The 27,177-nt window shown below is 55.8% G+C and overlaps 1 protein-coding gene across 1 annotated transcript; it reads left to right on the plus strand.

Moving 5' to 3' along the window:
* The first annotated feature begins 68 nt into the window (after positions 1-68).
* Setd1b (SET domain containing 1B, histone lysine methyltransferase) lies at positions 69-24,780 on the plus strand. The gene is made up of 17 exons (XM_077109032.1): positions 69-255; positions 716-903; positions 1,100-1,198; positions 1,801-2,071; positions 4,145-4,257; positions 5,140-6,363; positions 10,214-11,035; positions 12,467-12,728; positions 12,825-13,201; positions 13,294-13,384; positions 14,101-14,622; positions 15,886-17,149; positions 17,953-18,112; positions 19,857-19,988; positions 20,075-20,194; positions 20,268-20,405; positions 22,787-24,780. Exons 2-17 carry the CDS (start codon positions 730-732, stop codon positions 22,958-22,960), a joined length of 5,943 nt encoding a protein of 1,980 aa, XP_076965147.1. The 5' UTR covers positions 69-255; positions 716-729; the 3' UTR covers positions 22,961-24,780.
* The last annotated feature ends 2,397 nt before the right edge of the window (positions 24,781-27,177 follow it).

The following is a 27,177-nucleotide window of genomic DNA, read 5'->3' on the forward strand; positions in this document are numbered from 1 at the left end:
AGGAGGGTGAGCGCTCGGGTCGGGCTCCTTAGCGGTGTATTGTGGGATGTGCGGCTACTGGGAGCCGAGCCTCCGCCGCCAGCCGCCTCCCGGGCAGCAGCAGCAGCAGCAGCGGCGGCGGCAGCTCCGGGCCCGGCAGCCGCGGCGGCGGCGACCCCCCCTCCCGGCCCCCGGTCCGGCCGCCCCGGCCTCGGCTCCCGCGGGGGACACCATGTACTGGCTGGCGGCGCAGGGAGGCCGGCGCCCGGCGGGGATGTAAGCGCGGCTGGGGAGGGAGAGGCCGCGGGCAGCAGCCGGGTGGCGCGAGCCCCCGGCCCGAGCGGGCGGGCGGCGCCAGGCCTGCCGCGAGCCCCGCGCCCGAGCCGGGCCGAGCGGCCGAGCGGGCGAGCGAGCGCCACGCCGGGCGGCCGGGCGGGCACCATGGGCCGGAGTCCGCGTCCTCCGGGCGCCCCGGGCCCCGCCAGCCCGCATCGGGGGCCCCCGGGAGCCCCTCGCTGCCTCCCGGAGACGGTGGCCGAGCGGGCGGGCGCGTAATTCTCCCGGAAGGGTTATTCTCTCGCTCCATTCTCGTTTTGGGGGGAGCCAGCGAGACAGCTCCTTTCGGGGCGCGCTGGTAAGGTGGGAGGGGGTGGGGGCCGGCCGATCTGATTCTTTCGCGTGTGTGTAGAAGCGGCCGCCGCCGCGGCGGAGACGACAACAACTTGCTGGTTTTCAGGTTGGGTTAACGGCATGGAGAACAGTCACCCCCCCCACCACCACCACCAGCAGCCCCCGCCGCAGCCCGGCCCTTCGGGCGAGAGGAGGAACCACCATTGGAGAAGTTACAAGTTGATGATTGACCCGGCTCTGAAAAAGGGGCATCATAAACTGTACCGCTACGATGGGCAGCATTTCAGCCTGGCGGTGAGTAGCCGGCGCGCCTCCCGCCGCCCCCACCGCCCCCTGGGGCCGAGCGGCCGGCACCCCGCTGCCCACCACCCGGCCAACTGTCAGCCGGGGCCCCACTCCTGGAGTTGGACCATGACCCGGGGAAGGGGGTCTGCCCCTGCCCCTGGGGAGGGGACCAGCCCGCCCATTCCTCCCCCCATCCTCTCCGCAGATGTCCAGCAACCGCCCGGTGGAAATTGTCGAAGATCCCCGGGTCGTCGGGATCTGGACCAAAAACAAGGAGCTGGAGCTGTCGGTGCCCAAATTCAAGGTAGGACCCCTCCCCCTCCCTCCCCGAGTTCGAAAATAACGCCAGCCCTGACCAAGCCCAGCCGGATTCTTAGTTCCCGCCGTCCAGGGCCGGGAAGTTTTGGCGGGGAGGGGGAGTGGGGTGTCCCCCTCCCGGCCACTGTAAACAAAATAACACTCGGTGAAACTGTAATCACGGCGCTGATACAGTGTCCTGCATGCCCAGCTGGGGGCTCTGGGTCCCCACCTGGCTCCTGCCTACCCAGAGGCCTGGCCCCGGGACCCGCCCCCCTTCCCAGCCCAATGACTTTGGGGGGACAACTTCCTAGTCCAAGGGGTCGCCCCTGACCGGTGAGCAAGGAGGGGAGGCCAGAATGGGGGGTGGGAAAGAGAAACTGTTTCTTTTTCCCCTTTCCTTCCGAACCCAGAGGACTTCCACGTTCCAAACGATTTAATCCTCTGCTTCCCGGGCCCGCCCGCGTGCATTTTTTTTTTTCGAAAAAAAAAAATTAAAAAAAAAATTTAACCCTTCGTTGTTTTTAAGCACTGGGGGAGTGGGAAATATTGCGTTTTTTCTTCGGTTTCAATGTTTTCCAAACTCCCTTCCCCCTCGGCCCCTGCCAGATCGATGAGTTCTACGTGGGCCCGGTGCCTCCTAAGCAGGTGACATTTGCCAAGCTTAATGATAACATCCGCGAAAACTTCCTGAGGGACATGTGCAAGAAGTATGGGGAGGTGGAGGAGGTGGAGATTTTGTACAACCCCAAGACCAAGAAGCACTTGGGCATTGCCAAGGTGGTCTTTGCCACAGTCAGGGGAGCCAAGGAGGCTGTTCAGCATTTGCACAGCACCTCGGTCATGGGCAACATCATCCACGTGGAGCTGGACACCAAAGGTTAGTGGGGGCCAGCTGGGCGCCTGGGGGCAGAGATGAAGGCTTCCTGTAGGGTTGACCCCTTTCACCAGCTTCCTCTGCACTGTTGGGAAGCCTCTCATTCTTCCTTGGAATCCCTTCCCACAACTTTATATATATATATATATTTGACCCCTCCTGAGAGTAGAGTCACATGGAGCTAAATGTGTTGTCTGTTGCTAAGAGACAGGCTATAATTTACCAAATGTGCTGGTTCTTGGCCACTGCACCCCTAGAGACTACCAAGAGGCTTCCCCACTGCTGACACCCCCCTTGTGGGCCCCTTTCAGAGTCCCGGTGGCCTGGGTTTAGCAGTCCCCAGTGTTGCTGCCTGTGTTAGGAGGAGGCATTTGTTTATTTGGTGTGTGTTAGGGGGAGAACTGAGGAAGAGCTGTTAAGGTACCTTTAAATACAGAAAAGAGAAGGTCCCTCAACTGAAAAGTGAATCCTTTAAGGATGGATACCCCCTCCCCCTTTACCCCCTCCCCTGAACCAATCTGAGCTAGGAGTGTTGTTTCATTGATAATGTTCCCGATAGGGCCAAGGGGGCGGGCTGCTCTGGGTGCTCAAGGGTTGACACTTTGTCTTCCCTCCTCTCTCTTAAAGAGACCGCAGCACGTTGGAGCAGAGTCCCGCTTGATTCACAACCAGGCTGGGGAGCCACACCTCCCATCCCTGGGTTGCCTAGACTCCCCTGGATGCTGGCTGGAGGGTCTTACATGGCTCAGAGGGTGTCTCCCAAAGTTTGCCTGTGACCTCTCTAAGAAGTTCCCACCTATATGAAAGGAGGTGCCAGCTGCTCTGGGACCAGAGAGCCCTGTTAGATCCCCAGCTCTCTGGGGCCACCTGGGAACCCTGCCTGGGAGGACTTAGGTGCAACAGCTCCAAGGGTTTTGTGAGCACAAGGTTTGGCGGCATCTGAGTACACCAAACCAAAATAGGGAAATCTAAACCTTTTTGTTGTTGTTTTGATTTTAACAATTAATACATATTAATTGAGTCTAAGATCATGCTGAGTATTTTGACTACCCCATCCACAATTGCTGACCCTATTTCTAGATGTACCTCTCCTCAGGGCACAAGTCTGAGGTTTTCATCCAATCCACAGCCACTCCCCTCGTTTCCCTAGCTCCTCAGTCTCTGGGTGGGCAGGGGCCTATGGACTTTACCCCCTTGGATGGCTGCAGTCTGATTTCCCCTTGAGAATCAAGTCAGCAATCTGACTTAAGGAGTCAGGTCTCACCATTATTCTATTTCTGAAAAAAGTAAAAATAAAAATAAAGGGGGAAAGAAACCGCCTGCAGAGACTGCCACCTAAGTTTGTATTTCAAGAGAGACCAGCAAAGTGTAAAGTGTAGCTCAAGGAATGTGTCTCCTTTGCATATGCAGCCAGCTGCCTCTGAGGTTCTATAAATATCAGTAATCTGGGGCCCTGGTCTGTGAAGACCTCTTTGCTGAGGGGTAGAAAGTTCCTCATGGGGTCCAGTGGGGCTCGGTTGGACAGTACCCTGCAGAGTCCCCAAGCAAACTCTGGTCCTGGGTCCTCAGCTAGAAGTCAGTGCAAAGTTCACAGTAATATGCTACGAGAATGTGTTCTGCAAACTTGCTTGTCACCTGGCCCCAGGTAGTTAACAAAGTATCACCTCTATGTCACCGGACTTCCCCCATCCTTGCTATAAGCTCCGGCTAAGTGGGAAGGTGAAAAAAGCAGGGGTGGGGGAGGAGGGTGCTCTTTCTTTGGCACCATGGCCCAGGTAATGGGAAGGGATTTTGTGCTGGGCTTGACAACTCTGAATTTGGGGGAGTCCTAGCCAGGGCATTAAATTCTGAGACTCAAGATAAGAAATATCAGTTTTGAAGCTTCATTGAACAGATGAGGATCTTGAGTGAGGTGCAAGGGGAGGAAGGATGGGAACTTGGTCAGGGGTCACGCAGCTTCCCCAGGCCTGGGATCCCAGACATACAGGACCCACAAGGATCCCAAACAGTTTAGAGACCTGTGGGGACTGACCCATCCTAGAGCCTGGCTGAATGCCTCTGCCCTTTTCATCACAGGAGAAACCCGCATGCGCTTCTATGAACTGCTGGTTACCGGCCGATACACCCCCCAGACCCTCCCAGTGGGTGAGCTGGATGCTGTCTCTCCAATTGTGAATGAGACCCTACAGGTGGGTTTATCACAACCACTTCTCCCATCACCAGCTCCGTCATGTCCCCCCACCTCTGGAAGCTTTCAACTTCCTGATCAGACCCCCGCCTCAGCCCCCAGCTCACTATCACCAGTCTTGGAGACCAAGGCCTAGGAGGTAAATGAGCCTGCCACACCCACCACAGGTTCAGAGTGGGGTCTACAAGATCCGTTTTTCCAAGCTCATTCAGTGCAGCTCCCCTGGGTTCAGCCTTGTTCCTGTGGCTTTGAGCCCACTCGGCCCCTCCCTCCAGCCCTCCCCCAGCACAGGAGGGGTCCACAGGCTTGGGGATGCTTTTCCACACCAATGCTCAAACACTGCAGTGCCCAAGGCCCTGGTGGGTGCTGCCTGCATCCCCCTCTATGTTTGTCCCCAGAAAGCAGAGTTCAGGCCCTGTTTCCCTGACCCCCACCTCCTAGGACAGGGCCATCCCAGCTCCTCCCCTGGATCAGCCAGTGCAGTCAGGAGGGCAGAGCTCAGTCAGCCAGAGTGTCCTTCAGGTGCTTTCCCCATGTCACACTGTTTCAACCCACAGTGTGGGACAGAACCAAGCCCACAGCCACTCAATCCCCAAACCCTAGTTCTCAGTCATACTTCTGCCTAGAAGGTCCTCAGTGCCTGACAGCCGCCGACTGAAAGAACATCCCAGCCTATACCAAGATGGTAGGGTCTTCCTTTACTCTGCATTTGGGAGTAGGAACAGTCCCCAAGGTTCGCTAAGAATGAACAGAGTAACATTAAGACCCTCTTTCCTTGTGCCACAGAGCAACTTGGCTGTGGGTCCCAGCAGTCGGAATAAGAAGGGAAGCCTGCCCGCCCGAGCCTGCACCAGATCTCACCTCTCTCCCTCTCTCTTCCCAGCTGTCAGATGCCCTGAAGCGCCTCAAGGATGGCAGCCTGTCTGCGGGCTGTGGCTCTGGCTCCTCCTCTGTCACCCCCAATAGTGGCGGGACCCCCTTCTCCCAGGACACGGCTTACTCCAGCTGCCGCCTGGACACGCCCAACTCCTATGGGCAGGGCACCCCACTCACACCGCGCCTGGGCACCCCCTTCTCACAGGACTCCAGCTACTCCAGCCGCCAGCCCACACCCTCCTACCTCTTCGGCCCGGACCCCACAGCGACCTTCAAGGCTCGGCGCCACGAGAGCAAGTTTACCGATGCTTACAATCGCCGCCACGAGCATCATTATGTTCACAACTCGGCTGCAGTGGCTGGGGCCGCAGCTCCCTTTCGGGGCTCCTCGGACCTCCCATTTGGGGCAGTTGGCAGCAGTGGGGGCAGCAGTGGCCCTCCCTTCAAGGCCCAACCGCAGGATTCAGCCACATTTGCCCACACTCCACCGCCTGCCCAAGCAGCCCCCACTCCCGGATTCAAGTCGGCCTTCTCTCCATACCAGACCCCAGCACCCCCTTTCCCCCCACCCCCCGAGGAGCCCACCACCACAGCCACCTTTGGGGCCCGTGACAGTGGGGAGTTCCGGAGGGCACCTGCACCTCCACCCCTGCCACCTGCTGAGCCTCTGGCCAAGGAGAAGCCGGGCACACCGCCTGGCCCGCCGCCCCCTGACACCAACAGCATGGAGCTAGGCGGCCGGCCGACCTTTGGTTGGAGTCCTGAGCCCTGTGACAGCCCTGGCACACCCACGCTGGAGTCATCCCCTGCGGGGCCTGAGAAGCCCCATGACAGCCTGGACTCGCGCATCGAGATGCTGCTGAAGGAGCAGCGCACTAAGCTGCCCTTCCTACGGGAGCAAGACTCGGACGCCGAGCTACAGATGGAGGGCAGCCCCATCTCCTCCTCCTCCTCCCAACTCTCCCCACTGGCCCCCTTCGGCACCAACTCCCAACCGGGCTTCCGCGGCCCCTCACCCCCATCCTCACGCCCCTCCAGCACGGGCCTAGAGGATATCAGCCCCACGCCTCTGCCTGACTCCGATGAGGATGATGAGCTGGACGTGGGCCTGGGGCCTCGACCCCCACCTGAGCCAGGCCCCCCAGACCCTACTGGTTTTCTGGGCCAGTCAGCTGAGGTGGCCTTGGACCTGGCTGGAGACGGGACCCCGACCTCAGAGAAGATGGATGAGGTACCACCATGTCTGTCCATCTATCTGGGATTGATTTGTTTATCTCTGTCCCACTTTTTCTCCCCTTAAAACATTTAGGATAACTAGCTAAGACCCGGAAGCAAAAGGGTTAGGAGGCCAATGCCTTTCCCAACAGAGAAGCCAATATAACAGATCGAATTTAGAAAATAAAAAGAGGATGGGAAAAGCTCCAGAGACTGTGATCAAGCAGCTGGTTTGGCTCTGAGCTCCCTAGCAGCCAGGGAGAAAATGAGAACATGGTTGAGTTCTGTTGCTCTCTTTATAAGGGGAGTTAAGAGTTTTCCATGGGATAAATTTTCCCCTGAGCTGCCTCCCGCCTCCTGGGAATTAAGCCCAGGGGCACTTTACCACTGAGTTACATCCCCAGACCTTTTTATTTTTCATTTTGAGAGAGGGCCTTACTAAGTTGCTGAGGCTGGCTTTGAACTCTCAATCCTATAGGCATGTGCCACTGTGCCCTGCTGACCTGAGCTGCTTTGATGGAGTTTGCAGAGACCTCTAGAGAGTGTGGGCTGTGATGATGGTTGTGCTGATGGCTGTGATGATGGAATTGAACCCAGGGCCTTGTGCATGTGAGGCAAGCGCTCTACCAACGGAGCTATATCCCCAGTCCCTAGGCCCCCCTCTTTGTTTTGTGGCTTAGGAATGCTCAGGGCTGGTCCTGATGCTCAGGCAGCGAGGAGAGGGACTAGCCAAGGTACTGTGCTGAGCCAGGCCAGTGGAAGCTCTGGAGTACTGTCTTTTACAGCCTGTGCCCTCTTAAGAGATGGGGAAGCCTGCGAGGCAGGTGAGTTTCCCTGTCTCCTGGCCTCTTCAGGGGAAGGAGTTAAAGACTGGTTTAGGGGACAGTAGCTAGAAGTGGGCATAGTTGACTGTCCCCGCTGTCTCCTCACTTCACCTTGGTCTCATTTGCCCAAACCTCCAGTCCCAGAAAGTTCCACCCAGGGGTTGGGGTGAGGGTGCTGCCAGGTTAGGAGAGGGTTTGGTCACCCTCCTGGACTTGGCTCTGCCCCCTCCTCTCCTGGTGGAGGCCCATGCCTTGGCCCTCCTAGACACCTGTCTTGGAGTTTGTGAGCCAGGCAGGCATGAGCAGCCAGGGGCACAGACGGAGCTCCATGCCCCTGTGGGCAGCAGGGAGGAGAGTCCCCCCTTCCTGGGCCCTTTGATGAGGCCGGTTTGGCTGCCTCGGGGAGGAACAGAGAGGAACTTGGCCTCCCCAGGAAGGGGCTGCAGGTGGCTGGGCTCCAGGCAGTTCTGGGGAAGTGGTTTCTGGCAGTAAATGGTCCAGGCAGGGGGAGTTGACAGGTGTGCAGAGGTGGAGAGCTGCTGGCCCTAACCCCTCCTTCTGGGCTGCCTGGAGCTGGGGCATTCGCCATGCTGACGAGCCGGTCCAGGGCTGAGAAGCCCAGAGTCACCAGTGGACAGGGTCTCCTCCACTGGGCTGCCCAAGGCAAGGAGAAAGTGAGGACCTGAGACCTGGAGTCTGGGGGGACTCTGGTGCCTGGGGACGGAAGTCCAGAGCACGGTTGAGCTCCAGGCTGGCCCTCGGGAGCCCCCTGCTGGCAGTGGGTAGAGCAGGATGGGGATCCTGGGGCTGGTGTGCTGTGTAGGAGAGCTAGGAGTGCTGTGCTCAGTCGCAGCCTAGGCTGGGGTTGAGGCTAGGGAGCAACCCAGAGGGGCCAGTGGGAGGGGAGGGTTCCTGCTTCCCAGAGGCTGCTGAAAAGCATGGGCTTCAGTTCTTAAACCTCGGCTCTGTCACTTATGGGTTATGTGACCTTGGAAAGGCACTGTCCCTCTCTGCATCTCAGTTTCATCATCTGTCAAATGGGCTGGTGAGAGCACCTGCCTCCTCTCAGATTGAGAGAACCCTGCTGCTTCCTAGCAGCAGCGGCCCCAGCCCAGCTCAGCCAAGGGGCTGGGCAAGGGCTGGAGTTCTGCTGGGGCTCCTGTGATTGGCTGGCTGCAGTGGCCTGGGTTAACCCTCTGTGTGCTGCTCTGGCCTGCCTCACCTGCTCACTGCTGCCCAGGTCTGATGTCCTGGGGCACTGTCTCCCGATATCTAGCCCAACCTGCCTGTCCTTTCCTCAAGTGCAAGGCTACTTTGAAGAGGGGGAGTGTGTGTGTGTGTGTGTGTGTGTGTGTGTGTGTGTGTGCCCGTGCGCACGCGTGAGTGTGAGTGCATGCGTATGTTTGTAGGGTACCTAGTAAAATCCAGGGCTTCCTGCTTCTTATATAGGTTTGGTATTTCCCTCCCTCCAGTTTTCTTTGGAGGCCTGTTTCACCTACAGGCCTGACCTCTGGCTTTGCATCCTACACAGACCGCATCCCCTCAGCCTTCCGATGCATGCCTTCTTTCAGCCTATAGAAGCCCAAGCTGGGGTCTGGGGACGTGGCTCAGCAGTCACTAGATCTGCAAGGCACTGGGTTCCATCCCCAGCCTAACCAAAAAAAAAAAAAAAAGCAAGTTCTGTTTCCTTTTTAACCTGTTCATCCAGGCCAGGGCCTGAGCCACACAAGAGCCAGGGGTGGCCCCTCCCTCTCATCTCCACCCCTTCTCTAGCTTCTCACTCCACCTACACCAGGAGGAACCCAGTCTGGGCCTCCCATGGGATCAAGCCTGTGCACTGGATCCTATAGTAAAGGGCCCTCCCTGGTCATCTGTGACCCCTGATCATCCTTGCTTCCTCCCCTAATCCAGCCATTTCTGCATTCCAGCCACAGTCCCTGTGGGATGGGTGTCTGGAGGGTGGTCCTGGCCCTATTTCTGACAGGCCGTGCCCCTGCTGGGTCTGTTTCCTCACTTGTCTGGAGGGATCCGAGTGGGCCCCCAGGTCACAAGGTTCTTGGGCTCTTCTTCATATAAGAAGTGAGATGTCGGGGGCCGTGGCTGTAACTCAGTGGTAGAGCACTTGTCTAGCACAAGTGAGGCCCTGGGTTCAATCCCCAGTACTGCAGGAGAAACAAGAACAGATGGGGAAGGGTGGAAGGTGCGCTCCACCCTGCACTGGGTGCATCCACAATACTGGGTGCAGAGCACGATTCCTATTTACGAGTCCTTAATGCTGCTAAACCCACTCACTCACACACCCAAGCCTAGCTCACGTTACCTTCTGCTCCAGACTCTCCTGGCCAGAGTGAGGACAGCAGTCTGACTGAGCCACTTCCTGGTTTGAATCCTGGCTTGTTTCTTACTGGCTGTGAGGCCTTGGGCAAGTTGCTTAAGCTCTCTGTGCCCCAATTTCCTCGTTAGTAAAAATGGAGATAACATCTACTTTGCAGGTTTGTTCTAAGGATTAACTGAGTTAATATATGTAAAGTTACCTGGCACATAGGAAGCACTACAGAAGTGTTAACTCTTAATATCACCTTCTCTGAATACACATTGAAACAATCCCTCAAATTAAAACAGAAGCTATTTCCCTCTGTCTGCCCCCACCCGACCCCTTTCCTTTCTCCATGATGTACTTCCTGCCTTCATTCTGGCTGTCTTCTGAATTCTAGAAATTCAGTGCCACAAGAGCAAGATTTATATGTTGCATGGTCACCTTTGTGAGTGTCCCTGCATAGCAGAACGGTGCCTGGCAGGCAGGTGCTGGGCATGTGTTAAATGAGTGACTGTACAGGTCCCCATGGTAACCCCAAGAGGCAGGTGCTCTCCTGTCCTTTATGCACTTGGAGAAACTAGGCTTGGAGAGGCTGAGTGACTTGGGAGAGGTCACACAGCTGAGAGCCCATGTTGCTGATCCATCTTGCCTTTGGATACTCAGGAGGCCTTTGGAGCTGCTTGGCCACCCTCCCCTGCTCACTGCCCTCTCTGCTCTCTCCGCAGGGCCAGCAGTCCTCAGGCGAGGACATGGAGATCTCGGATGACGAGATGCCCTCAGCCCCCATCACCAGTGCCGATTGCCCCAAGCCCATGGTGGTGACCGCAGGGGGAGCAGCTGTGGCAGGCCCCAATGTGCTGGCCCCGACCCTGCCGCTGCCCCCGCCACCCGGCTTCCCACCACTGCCCCCACCCCCACCCCCGCCCCAGCCCGGCTTCCCCATGCCCCCACCTCTGCCTCCACCCCCGCCACCGCCACCACCAGCCCATCCTGCAGTGACCGTGCCCCCACCACCCCTGCCAGCGCCACCGCCTGGCGTCCCCCCACCACCTATCCTGCCGCCCCTGCCGCCCTTTCCACCAGGGCTGTTTCCTGTGATGCAGGTGGATATGAGCCATGTGCTGGGCGGCCAGTGGGGTGGCATGCCCATGTCCTTCCAGATGCAAACGCAGATGCTGAGCCGTCTAATGACAGGCCAGGGCGCTTGTCCCTACCCACCTTTCATGGCTGCTGCAGCCGCTGCCGCTTCAGCTGGTCTACAGTTTGTCAACCTGCCGCCCTACCGGGGCCCCTTCTCCCTAAGCAGCAGTGGCCCAGGCCGTGGGCAGCCCTGGCCACCCCTGCCCAAGTTTGACCCGTCAGTGCCGCCACCAGGCTACGTGCCACGTCAGGAGGACCCGCACAAGGCCACAGTGGATGGTGTCCTACTGGTGGTGCTCAAGGAGCTGAAGGCCATCATGAAGCGTGACCTGAATCGCAAGATGGTGGAGGTGGTGGCCTTCCGGGCCTTTGACGAGTGGTGGGACAAGAAGGAGCGGATGGCCAAGGTGGGTAGGTGGGTGCAGAGCACCCCAGGTGGCCAGTGGGGGTGGGGCAGGAGCCTGGCCAGGTGCCCCCTTCTGCAAGGTGTGTGACAGATACACTGCCATCTGCACCCCTGTGTGGGGCGATGGAATGGTTGGCACTTGGAGAGGGCCACTGACTACTGTCAACATGCCCACTAGTCTACTCGCTGGATTAGATTGGTTGAAATGAAAGTGTGAATTGGGTTCCTCGTTCCCCTCACCAGACTTCAAGTGCTCAGCACTCTCACGTGCCCAGTGGCCACCTCCTGGGACAGCACAGAGGCACCATGTGCCTAGCAGCACAGGTGGGCCACACCAAAGCACACTGGGCTTGGCTCCCACCGTATCCTGAAGTGGTCTTTGGTAGAGACCTGTCTTGGTGGGAGAGCTTTTCCTCTCTACGCAGTGGATGTCCTTGGTGATCTCATAGATGAGCAGTAACCGCTGCCCCTCCACTCGAGAGAACATTTTCTTTCCTTTTTCCCTCTCTTTTTAGAGATGGGGTCTGGCTATGCTGCCCAGACTGGCCCCAAACTCCTGGGCTCAGGCGATGCCCCTACCCCAGCCTCCCAAGAAGCTAGGGCCATAGCTGTGTGCTGTCATGTGCAGCATCTCTCACTATCTTAAAATCCTCTCAGTCACTACCCTCAGGCCCAGTCCCCTCTACCCCCGTCCCCAGAGGTGACCAGGGTTATCACTTTTGCTATCCCCCTCCCGCCAAGCACGCTTTGGGAAATGCTGCTGTGACTAAGAGCCTGCTCTCTGCAGTCCAGGTAAGCACACCTGTCAGAGCCCATTCCTCATCTGTAAGATGGAACAGTAAAATGAGAACGAGCCACCTGATGTCTGGTGCTTTGTGGTTCACCCTGATTACATTGGCCCTACCAGATGAGTCATAGTAACAGCTTCTAATAGCTACCAAGAACAATTTGAATGAAAGGGGCCACTATGTCTTGGTGACCTGCCCCATGTGAAGCTTTTAATATAGCTCATTTTAAAACGTCCCTCAAAGGCACAGCGTTTTGGAACTGCAGGGGCCAAGTAAAGTCCATGGGTATTGTTTTTAATGCATTGGAAAAGAACAGAAAAATAAGGACAGTGTGAATCTTATGAGACTTGCATCCCCATGGTGTAGGTTACACACCTCCAGTGAGGATGTGTTGCTTTTGGAGTCTCCTCTCTAAATTTGGAGGCCTCTGTCCTGAGTAGCCCACCCTGCAGGTGAGGACACGTGGGTCAGTGAGGCAGAGTGGGGCTCTGGTGCCTCCTGAGGAAGGTGAACTGCATGCCAGGAGTGCAGACAGGAGGCTCCCTGTCACCTGAGGCTGCTGTCATTGCCACTCAGGGAGCAGGCCTGTGGGGTCAGCAGCAGTGTTCCAACCATGGCAACTCCCTGCTTCTCTCCCATCCCAGGCTTCGCTGACCCCTGTGAAGTCAGGCGAGCACAAGGATGAGGACCGGCCAAAGCCCAAGGACCGAATTGCCTCATGCCTGCTGGAGTCATGGGGCAAAGGCGAAGGCCTGGGCTATGAGGGCCTGGGCCTGGGCATTGGGCTGCGAGGGGCCATTCGCCTGCCTTCCTTCAAGGTCAAGAGGAAGGAGCCACCAGACACAGCATCATCTGGTGACCAGAAGCGCCTTCGGCCCTCAACCTCTGTGGATGAAGAAGACGAAGGTTTGTGCCTGGTTACCTCTAACTTCTTACTGGGGGCTGGGTTTCCCTTTGCCCCCATTTCCCCTTCCTGACTGAAACTGCCCTCTCTTCCTACAGAGTCCGAGCGGGAGCGGGACCGAGACATGGCAGATGCCCCCTGCGAGCTGGCCAAGCGGGACCCCAAGGGTGTGGGCGTGCGGCGGCGGCCAGCTCGGCCACTGGAGCTGGACAGTGGCGGGGAGGAGGATGAGAAGGAGTCTTTGTCAGTGTCCTCGTCCTCGTCTGGGTCCTCATCCTCTGGGTCCTCCACCACCTCACCCTCGTCCTCAGCCTCTGACAAGGAGGAGGAGCGGGAAAGCACTGAGGAGGAAGCCGAGGAGGAAGAAGCCGAGGAGGAAGCGGACGAGGAGGAGGACGAAGAGGAGGAGGAGGAGGAGGAGGGTGGCCCCCGGAGCCAGGTGTCCTGCTCCTCCAGCTCAAGCACATCTGAGAAGGTCTGCCTCCGGAGGCCTGCCTCGGGGCTCTAGGCCTGTCAGGTAGCCCCAGGCCACCTGCTTACCTGTCCTCATCCTTCCCTGTTCCCCAGGATGACGATGAGGACAGCGATGACACCGAGAACGAGGGTGAAGATGCAGCCCTATCAGGAGCGAGTGAGGACGAAGGAGACTCAGAAGGCGGTGAGCAGGCCGAGCAGCATGGCCAGCCCTGGGCCCTCTTTGCAGAGGTGTTGAGTAGCTGGCAGGGTGCAAGGAGCCTCCCAAAGAGTGCTTTGGGGCAGGAAAGCACGCTTTTGAAATCTGTACTCATCAGAGTGCACAACCGTGTTTTCTGATTCCATTCGTTGCAATAGCCAGAAGGCCAAGACTGCAGAGCTGCAGGGAGAGCCTGGTGCCCAGGGCCGGGACTGCGTGCTGGTGGGTGGGCCAGGGAGGTGGCGAGAGTGTCGCACAGCTAGGCAGAGGAGGCATGGAACAGAGGAGGCATGGAACTGCTCTTGAGTTATTATTTTTTAGTATCAGGGATGGAATGCAGAGGCTCACATATCCTAGGCAAGCAAGCTACCCCCACGCCAGCTTTTTTACTTTTATACTGGGACTGGGTCTTGCCAAGTTGCCCATGCTGGCTTTGAATTTGCAGGCCTTTCCTCAGCCTCCCAGGTGGCTGGGATTATAGGCGTGCACCTCTGTGCTCAGTGGGATTATTCGCTTTAAAATGAACAATTGGTTTTGTGTTATGTTTTTAAAAATGAAGTATAGTTATCAACCCTACTTCACACATGCCTGCCTGAGGCAGTGCTCAGCCAGGTGCCCCCTGTTCGTGGCCTCTGGGGAGGCATCTGGCCCGGGGCAGGAGCACCACAGATCACTAGACTCTCCCTTTGTCGCACATCCAGAGGAGACGGTGAGCATTGCCACCTCCAAGGCAGAGGCCGAGTCATCCAGCGAGAGTTCTGAGTCTTCTGAGTTTGAATCAAGTTCCGAGTCCTCGTCCTCGTCCTCGGAGGACGAAGAGGAGATGGTGGCAGGGCCAGAGGAAGAAGAGGAGGAGGAAGAGGTGGAGGAGGAGGAGGAGGAGGAGGAGGCAGTGGCAGTGGCAGATGAGAGCATGCCACCTGCAGGTGCTGAGGACTTTGAGCAGGACAAGGAGGAGGTGTCTCTGGCCCCAGGGGCATCTGCAGTGGAGCCGCTGGGCACAGAAGAAGAGGTGGACATTGAAGCTGAGGATGAAGCCCCCGAGGAGCAGACTCCTCTCCTGGAGGAGCCCCCCTTGCCTGTGGGTGTTGAGGAGCTGGCCGGGTGCAAGGAGCCCCTGGAGGAGGATAGCCTGAACCAGGAAGAGGCCATGTTGCTGTCTCCAGAGCCCCCTGCCAGGGAGATGGAAGCTCAGCCCCCAATGTCCCCTGAACATGTTCCAGGTACCACATGCAGCCTCCTGGGAGGGCAGTGGAGGAGGCAAGGTGTCCTTGCTGTCAGAATCAGCCCAGGCTCCCTTCACAAGTCTCAGTTTCCTCTGAAATGGCATCAGCAGATGTATCTCCTTCATGGGGTCGCATGGGCTCGTAATGAGATGAGGTGCCTGAAACAGGAGAACCATGAGGGATGAGCCCACCAGGGGCCAGGGCTGTTCTCTTCCATAGTACCAGGATTTCCCCTGTGGTTTAGTGCTTAGACCATTAGTCCTGTGAGTTGCTCCCAAAGGTAAGGTCATTTTAGTTCTAGGCAAGTGGGATAGCTTTGGGGTACGAGTCCAGGGAAAGGGGCTATGAGCTCTGCACCCTCCACTCCCTTGAGGGAGCTGCACAAAGCACATGAAAAGCTCTGATCACACCATCTTTAGAACTTCCTGCAATGGTGGAGATGCTGTCTTTGCGCTGACCAGTACCGTGGCCATCAGATGCAGTGTTGCTTACTGAGCTCCTGCAATGTGGCCAGAGCCACTGTGGAACCAGATGTGTGATACTATTTAATTTCGACATAGCCACTCGAGTTAATACCTGCCTTCAGTCTTCAGAAAAGAAAACTGATGTATTTAGTTTAATGTGTTTTGTTTTATTTACTTGACCACAAACCACAGATCTTTGAATAGAGACTCAACATTAAGGTTCTGTGGTCCCCAGTACTCTTTTAGGCACTAAAATACAAGAGTGGATCAGACAGACAAAAATACCTGTCCTCGTGGAGTTTATATTCTAGGGCAGGGTAAGAGGTGACAAAAGATACATTAACCAGTGTGCTCTGTGACAATAGGGAGGCATACCAGGTTTCCTTGCAGGCTCTGACAAGTCTTGCCGAGGAGACTTGTTAGATTTTGTTCCATCACAGAGCAAGTTTTCTTGGCCACAGGAACACAGTTTTTTTTTTGTTTATGTTTTTTTGTGTTGCTGGGGATGGAACCCAGGGCCTGTGCATGCTGGGCCAATGCTGCAGCCCAGCCTAGATTCATGGTCTTGAAGATACTGAAAGGCTAGCAACCATGTCTCCTATGTCTTCAACAAACCCCACCACCATTTAAATGAGCACCCACTGTGTGCCTGGCTGGGGGCCAAGCGTTGTTTGGTTTAACTGCTCAGGAACCCTGGGCACTTGAGTATCCAGTGTGTGTAGTAGGGTGCGGGAACAATGTCCTGGGAGTTGTCTGGATCAAATAATGATGCTCTGGCTTTTGCTTTCCTCTGCAGAAGATCATCTGGAAGTGGAGCCCGAGCCCCCTCCAATGCTGTCCTTGCCTCTGCAGCCACCATTGCCGCCACCCCGGCCACCCCGGCCACCCAGCCCACCCCCAGAGCCTGAGACCCCAGAGCCCCTACACCCAACTGTCCCTCTGGAGCCTCCCCCTGAGGACCAGCCCCCACGTACTCCTGGCCTCTGTGGCAGCCTGGGCAAGTCTCAGAGTACGGAGACAGTGCCAGCCACACCAGGCGGGGAGCCCCCGCTATCAGGGGGCAGCAGCGGCCTGTCCCTGAGCTCCCCACAGGTGCCTGGCAGTCCCTTCTCCTACCCATCCCAATCCCCCAGCTTGAGCAGCGGGGGCCTCCCACGGACACCTGGCCGGGACTTCAGCTTCACACCCACCTTCCCAGAGCCCAGTGGGCCCCTGCTCCTACCTGTCTGCCCGCTCCCGGCTGGCCGGCGAGATGAGCGCTCTGGCCCTCTGGCCTCCCCGGTGCTCTTGGAGACGGGCCTCCCTCTCCCCCTGCCCCTGCCTCTGCCCCTGCCCCTGGCATTGCCTGTCCCCGTGCTGAGGGCCCAGGCTCGGGCCCCTGCCCAGCTGCCACCTCTGCTGCCTGCCACCCTGGCCCCCTGCCCACCCCCCATCAAGAGGAAGCCGGGCCGGCCCCGGCGATCCCCACCATCTATGCTGTCCTTGGATGGGCCCTTGGTGCGGCCACCAGCGGGGGCTGCCCTTGGAAGGGACCTTCTGCTCCTGCCAGGCCAGCCACAGACCCCCATCTTTCCCAGCACCCATGATCCCCGGGCTGTGACTCTGGACTTCCGGAACGCAGGGATCCCGGCCCCCCCTCCGCCCCTTCCCCCCCAGCCTCCTCCACCCCCACCTCCACCACCTGTTGAACCTGCCAAGCTGCCCTTTAAGGAGCTAGACAACCAGTGGCCCTGTGAGGCCATCCCCCTAGGCCCTCGTGGGCGAGATGAAGTCACTGAGGAGTTCATGGAGCTGGCCAAGGTACGGGGGCCGTGGCGCCGGCCACCTAAGAAGCGCCACGAGGACCTGGTGGCTGCCTCGCCCGAGCTGTCTCCACCCCAGCCCCTCTTCCGGCCCCGCTCAGAGTTTGAGGAGATGACCATCTTGTATGACATCTGGAACGGTGGCATTGACGAGGAGGACATCCGCTTCCTGTGTGTCACCTATGAGCGGCTGCTGCAGCAGGACAATGGCATGGACTGGCTCAACGACACACTCTGGGTCTACCATCCCTATATCCTGTGGGACGTAGCCGTCCATGTCTTTTAGGACTCAGGAAGTCCTTACCACCCTCTGGGCCCCTCCCAGTCTGTAGCAATCATCAGTGCCCATGAAGGCAAGGGCACTGACTACTTCTGCCCCAGGTAGTGCCTGTGCTGGCACTGTGCCAGGTTCCCAACTGAATCATCCTTGGCGCTCTGTGGCCCACCTCATCCCTAGAGTTGGTGGGGATGAGACTGTAGAACTTAGCAGTGGCAGTGGACACCAACTGTGTGTCCACTCCTCCTGGTGCCTCCCCATCTAATCCCCACGGCCCAGCGAGGGCAAGGCAGTTGGCCTTCCCCTTCCTAAGTGAAGAAACTGAGGCTCAGGGAGATGAGGTGATGTGCCCCAAGTCACTAGCTACAAAGTTGCAGAGCTGGGACTTGAACTTGGGCAAGTCTGGCTCTTGAATCAGGCTGCTGGCCCCAGTGCCTCACTGGAATTCTCTAGGGCTGGAGCTGTCAGTATCCCTGCTGTTCCAGACTAGTGAACCTTCACCCTGCCTCAGAAACCCTGCTAAGTATATGGCATCATTCACATGCTGGCACCACCGTCACCCCAGTGTATAGGGGAGACTGAGGCAGGGTACTTCCTGAACATGCCCAGGGCGTGGCCATCAGAGCTGGAGCTGTGTGGGGCGTAGCTGGTGGGCAGCTGAGATAGGTATAGACACCTCCACGAGATGGGTCTGGGGTTGGGAAGGCTGGACCTGCTGGGACAGGCCTCCTGAGGGGCTCTCTGAGAATGTCTGTATGACCCTTGACCCACACCCACCCACCAGCCTCTCTTCAGCTAAGAAAAAGAAACGCGATGATGGCATCCGTGAGCACGTGACAGGCTGTGCCCGTAGTGAGGGCTTCTACACCATTGACAAGAAGGACAAGCTCAGATACCTCAACAGTAGCCGCGCCAGCACCGATGAGCCCCCTGCAGACACCCAGGTACTGGCACCAGGGAGCCACCTTTGGCGCCTCAGGTGGGGCCGTCCTGCAAGTGTTGCTGGTATGCAGACTGCACCTCACCTGCCTGCTGGGGGCGGTGCCAAGGGGTGGGCGTGGCCTATGGGCAGTGGAGAGCTTCCGAATTACACTTCCAGAAGTTAATTCATTCCCATTTTTTAAACGTTGGCAGTACTAGGGATTGAACACAAGGGCTACCACTGAGCTACACTCCAGCCCTTTTTATTTTGAGACAGGGTCTAAGATGCTGAGGTTGGCCTAGAACTTGTGATCCTCCTCCCTCAGCCTCCCCAGCATCTGGACTTTCAGATGTGACCCAGCTCATCCCTTTTTTAATTTAGCAAATATTCCTTAGCTTCTGCCGAGTAGCAGGCACTGAGTGAGAGACTATACGAGTGGACAATCCATTTCCTCATGGTATTTATATTTTAGTGGGATGGGGAGGAAATACATGAGCAATAATTATGTGCTTCCAGGCAGAGCAAATGCTACGGAGAAGACAGGAGAGGAAGTTGGGGATTGGCAAGTTGGGAGGGTTCAGAGAAGGTCACATTTGAACCAGACCTGAGTGAAGTGAGGGAACCAGCTATGTGGAACAGAGAGAGGTCACAGAGAAGTAGAAAGGTTGCAACAGAAAGTTGAGACAGGAGAGGGACTCACAAGTCCCGGAGGTTGTGCATAAAGCAGGATGTGCAAAGGTCCTAAGGCAGGGGGAACTCAGCAGTATAAGTGGGACAGCTGTGGCTAGAGAGGTAGGGAACAGGTTGTCAGGGCCCTGGGGTCTGGGTTGACAAATTTACACTTGTATTTTGTCAGCTGGCAACCCGGGGAGTGTTGGGAGAGGTGGGGTCTTGTGGATCTCTCTGTGATGGTTGAAGCTCATGGGGGCTGCTGTGCAGAGATCCGGGGAGCTGCCAATACAGTTGCTGCAGTTTCAGGCCAGACATGAGGGTGGGTTGGACTCAGGGGGCCACAAGGGAAAGAGGATGTGTTTGAGGTTGGTCAGGAAGTCAGATGGACAGAATTGGGCCTGGATTGGGGATTGGAAAGGAAGAAATTGGTTGGGCAGCTAAGGGTCTGGCTTGCAGCTTGGGCTGGATGCCAAGCCTGAGGTGGGCATGCAGATGGCACCTCCACTTAGGGACAACCTCAGTGTGGGGTTTGTGGGACACCAGGAAGGGAAGTATAGCAGACAGTGTAGACACCCAGGTAAGCAGCAGAGCTTGGGATCAGGGCTTCTGGTCTGGGATCCAAACAGCTGTCATCAGGATGGAGCAGGTTTTCCAAGAGCATGCAGGAGGAGGGAGCCGGCCTGGCAGCTCGGGGTTCAGGGGTGCGGCAAAGGCCGAGAGGCCAGGCAAGGAGGGAGCTGTGTGGGGCACTGGGGGCCTTGCTGGGGTTCTCAGGGGTTAGGGCAGACACCTCACATACTGCAAAACTTAGCTGAGGTCAGGAAAAGTGGCAAAGGTTGAAGGGAAGTTGTGATGTTGTTTTTAAGGTGGGAGAAACTTGGACACATACAGATGCTGATGGGAAAGAGGAGGCAGACAGCCTGATGATCAGGGGTGGACCGGCCAGAGGAGCCCAGAGGGAGAAACCTGGGGAGTGGGTACAGCAAAGAAGCAGAGTTTAGGGAGGGGCTGCCCCAGGTCCCAGGATGTGGGCCGCCCACCGAGCCCCGGCAGCCAAGTCCCGGGCTGACTTATGTCCGTGCTGCGCTTGGCAGGGCATGAGCATCCCAGCGCAGCCTCATGCCTCCACTCGGGCAGGCTCGGAGCGGCGTTCAGAGCAGCGCCGCCTGTTGTCCTCCTTCACTGGCAGCTGTGACAGCGACCTACTCAAGTTCAACCAGCTCAAGGTGAGGCCTGGCCCCACCCAGGGCAGCTGGGGCTGAGGCAGGACCTGAGGCCAGAGCCTCACCCCTCCTCTCACTCCCTCCCCCAGTTCCGGAAGAAAAAACTCAAGTTCTGCAAGAGCCACATTCATGACTGGGGCCTGTTCGCCATGGAACCCATTGCGGCTGATGAGATGGTCATCGAGTATGTGGGCCAGAACATCCGCCAGGTAGGTGCTGCCTGGCAGGATGGGTACAGGGTGGGCCCCGGATCCACCCAGACTGACATCCTTTTGTGCCCAGGTGATCGCAGACATGCGGGAGAAACGGTATGAGGACGAGGGCATCGGCAGCAGCTACATGTTCCGAGTAGACCACGACACCATCATCGATGCCACCAAGTGTGGCAACTTTGCACGCTTCATTAACCACAGTTGCAATGTGAGTGTCCAACAAGGGGTGTCTGTGCCCGATCAAAGTGCTGGGCACCTAGGAGTCCCAAGCACAGGAATCACCTCAGCTTCCTTCCACACTCAGGTCAACTGGGGGTGTGGGGAGCTGTGGCCTGTACGAGGCACTTTTCTCATCCAAGCCTCAGTGTCTCATCAGTAAAATGAGCGCAGTGAGACTTGTGTTGCTGTGTGAGGACTAACGGTGCTCAAGAAATGGTTGGTTCACTGGGAGTGGTGGCACATGCCTGTAATCCCAGGACCTTGGGAGGCTGAGGTAGGAGGATTGCAAGTTTGAAACCAGCCTCAGCAACTTAGCAAGACCCTGTCTCAAAATAAAAGGGGCTGGGGATGTAGCTCAGTGGTAGAAACCCCAGTGGGTTCAATCCCCACTCAAAAAGAAAGAGAAAGGCTGGTTCAATTCTGTGGTGTTCTGGGATCACTCCTCTGTCTGGGGCCTTTTCTGTGGCTCTGTTGGCTCTGCACAACCCTAGAGGCTCATGCTCTGGACAGAGTCTCCCAAAAGAACTGTCTTTTTTTTTTTTTTTTTTTTTTTTTTAAATTGGTACTGGGATTGGAACTCAGGACCTCACACATGCCAGACAAGTGCTCCACCTCTGAGGTATGTCCCAGTCCCAGAACTTTCCACAGTGGTGTGATATCAACCTCACTGTCCTCTGGTGTGGGCCAGCTGTGTGTGATTGGAGCACTTGAGTGGCCGGTGCAACTGAGAAACTGAGTTTCAATTTTATTTAGTCGTATCGAGCCTGACGGTAGACCGTGCTCGGGACTGGGGAGGGAGTGTGGCCCAAGCTCCCCTCAGCAGCAGCCTGGCCCAGGCCACTGTGGCAGTGCTGCCTAGTGAGCTGCCCCAGGACAGCTGCTCCACGTCTCATGGCCTCAGTTCCTTCATCTGTGAACAGGGACTGTGACAGTCCCTTCTTATGTAGGCTGTTGGGAGAGTCCAGTGTGCTACTGCATGTGGCCCGTGGAAAGTGCCGACAGTGACGAGTCCTCTGCGTGTACTGGCCCTCCTGATGGTGCTTTAACCGCCGTTGGGCTGGAGGGGCCAGTAGAGCCTTTTCTGTGACTGTCCTGTGAGATCTGAGGAATAAGGGGACATCGCCTTATGTAGGGCAACATGTGGCCAGCGGCCCTGGGGCGGGCACGTGGAGAACACCTGTTTGAGGGGCAGCAAGAGGACAGTGGATGGAGGAGGGAGAAAGGACAAGGGGGAAGGTCTGTATGCCGGGTCACACAGGCTTGTTGGTTGAGCTGAGGAGTTTCTCTAGAAGCCAAATCGGGTCCTGAGTTCAATCTGTAGCACCCAGAAAAAAGGCCTAGCAGGCCACTAGAGGGTATGGAGCCATGGGGTGACAGAATCTGCCATCCCTTGGGAAAACTGTCCCTGGCTTCCGATTCTCTGAGTGGCAGCAAGAGCTGTTGTGGTCCAGGTGAACAGTGAGCGGTGATGGGAGCCTGACTGTGACTGGTGGCATCAGAGACAGGGAGCAATAGGGAGCAGCAGTCAAGACTCCAGAGGTCATTAGGCAACAGAATCCCCTAGACGTGGTGGAGGGGCAGAGCTGGCACTGATGGAGGACACCAGGAGCTAGGTGCTCAGGGGCCAGAGCAGGAGCCCATCAGGAATCAGCTATGAGCCAATGCATGTGCCCTGAGCAGGTAGCTGGGTTTCTGACTGTGGATGGGGGCTGGCATGCCTCTTCCGTAAAGGGTCAGGTGGTCAATATTCTTATCTTTGAGCCCCAAATGACCTCTGTAGCAGGCTTAACTGCACCCTTGTAACAAAAGCAACCATGGGTGATAAGCAAATGATAGGTGAGTGTGGCTGTGTGCCAATAAAGGTTTATTCACACACACAAAAAAAAACAGGTAGCTGAGGCCTATAGTTTGCTGACCTTGTCTAGAGCTCAGAAAAGTAAGGCCTGGTCATGTTTATAATCCCAGCAACCAGGAAGCTGAGACAGGAGGATCACAAGTTCAAGGCCAACCTGGGCAATTTAGCAAGACCCCCGTCTCAAATTTAAAAATCAATAAATAAATAAAACAGGGCTTGGGATGTAGTTCCGTGGTAGAGCACCCCTGGGTTCAATCCCTAATGTCCCACACATAAAAGAAGTAGTGAGGCCTGGGCCAGACAGATTTTTAGGAGTCACCTATGGCACAAATGGAAAAGGAGGTAGAAGCCCTGGGAAATCATCGTCATCATTATCATTTTTATTTACTATCAGGGGCAAGAGGTTCCTGTCACCCAGAGAGGGGGTGGGCTGAGCCTGGAGCAGCTGGCCCGTGGGCAGGGCCATGCTGGGTTTGAGAGGCTGGGGGGCCTCACCGTGCTGCCCCTCCCTACAGCCCAACTGCTACGCCAAGGTGATCACGGTAGAGTCACAGAAGAAGATCGTCATCTACTCCAAGCAGCACATCAACGTGAACGAGGAGATCACCTACGACTACAAGTTCCCCATCGAGGACGTCAAGATCCCTTGCCTCTGTGGCTCAGAGAACTGCCGGGGGACCCTCAACTAGGCCCCCCAGCGCCAAACTCAGAAGGATGTTCGCTGCCGCCTGGGCCGGACCCCAGGCCCCTGGGCCGGCCCCTCCCGCCCCATTTCAGGTGCTGTCCCTCGCCCCCGCGGCCATCAGGGCCTGGCGCCCCCAACACTACCCCAGGACCCACCCGCAGCTCCGGCCCCGCAGCGGGAAAGGGCTTCTCTGTCTTTCCATCGTGTCTCTCTCATTGTTGAAGAAATGCTCCTTTCCAGATGTGCGTTTAGCCAGACGCCATTTCTGTCTCCCTCGGTGTCCCGTCCCGTCCCCGTGGCTCTCTTGTGCTCCTTCCCACCCCATCCTCAGCCTCTCCCGTCAATGCTGCTATGTGATTTTGTCTTCTTTTTATTTCCCTCCCTGTCATAAGAAAAGACATTTTAACCGTTGAAATGTGAAGGCAGAACAGAGAGGGGGGACCCGGTGGGGCCAGAGGCCTCCAGGACGGAGGGTCCCTGCACCCTCTGGGCAGACCGGGCCAGGTGCTGAGGGGAAGGGCCGGGCCAGTGGCCTTGACCTCGACACTACAATGCCGAAAGGCCCCCTCTCTGCCAGTGAATGCAGTGAGGAGACCCCACCTCTTCCCCTGAGCTGCTCCCCAGTCTGTCCCTTCCCTGGGGCCTGGGAGAGCCAAGCTGGTCCCAGGCAGGAAGGTCCCCTGGGCACTCCCTGCCCCCCAAATCCTTGGGCTCAATGTTTACTTTCTCATTCGGATGCCAGCAATGAGGGGGCTTCCCTGGGGCCCAGCGTGGGGGGCACTGGCAAGAGGGGTCTCCACCCTCCACTGCCCTCAACCTACGCAGGCTAAGGGGGCTCCCAGGGCAGGGGTCCCCCTCCACCATTACAGGCTGTCTGACCGTATGCATGTGGCATTTTTCTTTCATAAGCTTCACCCGCCGCCCAGCCCACTTCCACCTCCCCACCTCCCACCCCTGGCCACCCCCCAAGGCCAGAGCATATTTATTTTCGGAGTGAGCAGGTTATTTCTCCCAGAGAAAGAAAAATCTTGGGAAAGATTTTAAAACTCGGATCTAAGTCTTTGACAGTGGTTTTTTTTTTTCCTTTTTACCCTTTCTTCCCCTCCCTTCTCATCCTTTTCAGGGTTTATTTCCATGAATTTTTTTTTTTCTAGTGCGTGTATAAAATCAAAACGAAGGGAAAAAAATAGATTTTTGAAGTTCAGAACCAACTTTGTATATAGACTGCCATAAAGGACTTTTTCTCGGGAACTTGTTTCTTGTAGAAACATGTGGGAAGACTTTTGCTCATTTCTTTGTACTTCCAAAAAAAAAAAAAAAAAAGACACGAATGCAAGTCCCCCACCCCCTGGAAAGCAGAGCAGGCGTGTAAATAATCTCTGGAACTGACTGTTGTGACCCAGGTGCTCACCAAGGGGAGCGCTGGGTGGGAGCCGCGCCCACCGCGGCCCAGGCTGCCAGCCTCTGGTATCTCAGCTTGTGTCAAGCTTGTTATCATGTAAATTCTGTACAAAGAATTGTTATTTTTCTCTTTTTTGTCGTTGTGGTTTTGTTGTGTGTGTGTGTGTATGTGTGTGTGTGTGTGTGTGTGTGTGTGTGGTTTCTTTCTTTTTTTTTAATTTCTTCACCGCAGGCCCTCTGTTTGAGACTGTGCCCACCGGTTCCAAGGTCAAGGAAATCGATGGCATTAAGACAGGGGGGCACCTGGACACAGCGGCGACCTTCTCTTCCGTTTGCAGTTTTCTGCCTAATGGTGCAACCGAGGAAATATTTATTTTTCACATGAGGAAATGTGTAGTTTGTAGAGAGAGCCGATTTAAGTTACTTGTGCAGCCCCCAAGGGGCTGCCTCCATTCTCCCCTCCGCCTCCATAAAAGAAAAGTGGGGGATGTGAGGAATACAGGGAGGGCCCACCTCGGCCCTTGCTGTGCCTCCCCTCGCCCAGCAAGGAGGCTGTGTTAATGCTTGGCCAGCCTTGGCCAATGGCGAGGGACTGGGCCCCCATCTTCCCCAGGACTCCGCCCCACCCCAGGATGCTTTGCAATAATCCACATGTGTGTTGGCCCATTTTTCTCTCAAAGCCTTTGTTTTCATTGAACAGATTCTCTGCTTTTGAAGTGTTGGGGGTTTCTGCTTTTTTTTTTTTTTTTTCCTTTTCTCTGCCTTCTCCCTTCTTTCTTCTTTCCCTCCCCCCGCAAAGAGAATAAGTTTTAGAGATGTTTGTACGTATAGACTCTGTCATCCATCAGTATGTAACTTGTTTTGAAGAGAAGTGTTTCCGTTGTGGGTGTGTCTTGCTGTAAATATTTGTTCATATTTTTGTGAATTCAATACTATGTACCATTGTATTATAGTAACTTTTATAAAGCAAACCATAAATATACTGACTTTTCTTACAGATACGCCGTCTCTCTTGCTCTCCTCTCTCTCCCTATCCTCTTTAATTTTTTTCTATCTGTTGGGAGTACACCCTGCTCACAAGGAGGGCAGGCTGGCCAGGAACTGGAGGAGGGTATGGTGTGGTTCATTCAGACCATCGTTCTTAAACTCTGAGCCTGTAAGTGGAGTCTATAAACTGGACCAAATTACAGTCAGATAAGACCTTACACATATTTTAAGTTTTTCTTGTAGATTTTTTTCTTAGGTGTTTTTCAATTTTAGTATACATGCTGCCAAAACAAGCAGAACAACTCCGGTATCTAATGCTGCTAATAGTCTGCAGCTAAGGAAACAAGATCAAGTATCTTACTATCACCAGAAGTACCTGGAAAGGTGGTTCCTCAACCATGTTTTAACACTTGGGAGACATCCCTCTGGACTGCAACTGAGAGGAAGAAGAGACAGATAAAATACCACAAGTTGAGAAGAGAGTGTGTCCAGTGTTTGTGGCATTCCAGGGCCACTGGGCCTGGATCTGCTTGATCCCCCGACAGGGTGATGAGGGGCCTGTGGTGTTTGTTAGATGGTGTCCAGGGTATTTCCATGAAGGAAAGTCTTGGAATCTTAGCGAAAGATGTGGGGTCTCTCTTACTAGAGAAGTGTGGACAGCACTTTTTCCCTGACAAGCTGGCCAGAATTGGAAATCGCAAAATACCCCATGGCAGTTGGCACAAGGCAAGGAGACTGGGGCATCATTGTGGAAATGTTAACTAATGTAACCTTTAAGAGGAAACATTAAGATTGACATCAGGGATTTAAAAGGCACATAAGCCCTGGGCCCAAGTGTCCACTGTCAGAAGTTAAGCCTGACATGCCAGGGGGTAAAAAAATAAATCTGAGAGGTATCGAGTAGGTGAGGCAGACGGTGCTGGGCCTTACAGGGGAACATAAGGGTAACACAGGGGTCCAGCCCTAGGTACATGGAGGAAACTCATCTGAATACAAAAAAAAAAAAAAAAAAATAGATAATACCTTGCATTCTGAAACTCTTCCTCCTGCCAAATTTTCGAGCTTAGTCAATGGCACTTCTGTGTCCTGCTTCACTCACATTCTGCTGCTGTCTAAGCTCAAAGTCCAGCCATCCTGGATTCTACCTTCCCCCTTCTCTCCCCTCCCAGATCTGGTGGTGGTTCTCTGTTATTCCTCAGATCTATCCACTTTCCCTCTGATCTCCCATAATCCTGCTGAGTAAGGCTCTTCCACTGGTTCCATAGCAGGGGGCTAAAAGGAGAACCCCAACTTGAGATGTGTGTATATCTGACCTAGGGAGAGGTGGGTGGAGGTTCCAGGCAGACTTGGGCAGGAGTCCCTCACCCAGTCCCTTCTCCAGGAATAAAAACACATATATTTCCTCACTGTGGAAGCCACACCTTTGATATAGAGATGAAGAAACACAGGGACTGAGAAGCCAGGTAGCATGCCAAGGTCATACAGCTAGCAATGATCAGGATGTGAACCTGGCAGGCTGGTTCCCTAGTCTGAGCCCAGCTAATGGGGGATTACTCTGCTCAGAACCCAAACCTTCAGATGAATCTAAAGAGGCACCTACACTTAGGACCAGCTGCCTGTTGCTGCATAGGAAGGCAAGCCTGAGTCCTCTGACTGCTCCAGAAAGAACCAGAGTCTGTATATAAAAGAGCACAACAATATTGTTGCAAACTTGTTTGAAACCATGAAGACAACATAAAATACATCTATGGGCCAGATTTAGCCTAGAAGCCACCAATCTGCCGCCTTCTGGGTTATAGAATTTCCCTTTGCATAAGTCATGGGAGAATAGAG

Source organism: Callospermophilus lateralis, chromosome 1 (assembly GCF_048772815.1).
Source record: "Callospermophilus lateralis isolate mCalLat2 chromosome 1, mCalLat2.hap1, whole genome shotgun sequence".
Lineage (NCBI taxonomy): Eukaryota > Metazoa > Chordata > Mammalia > Rodentia > Sciuridae > Callospermophilus > Callospermophilus lateralis.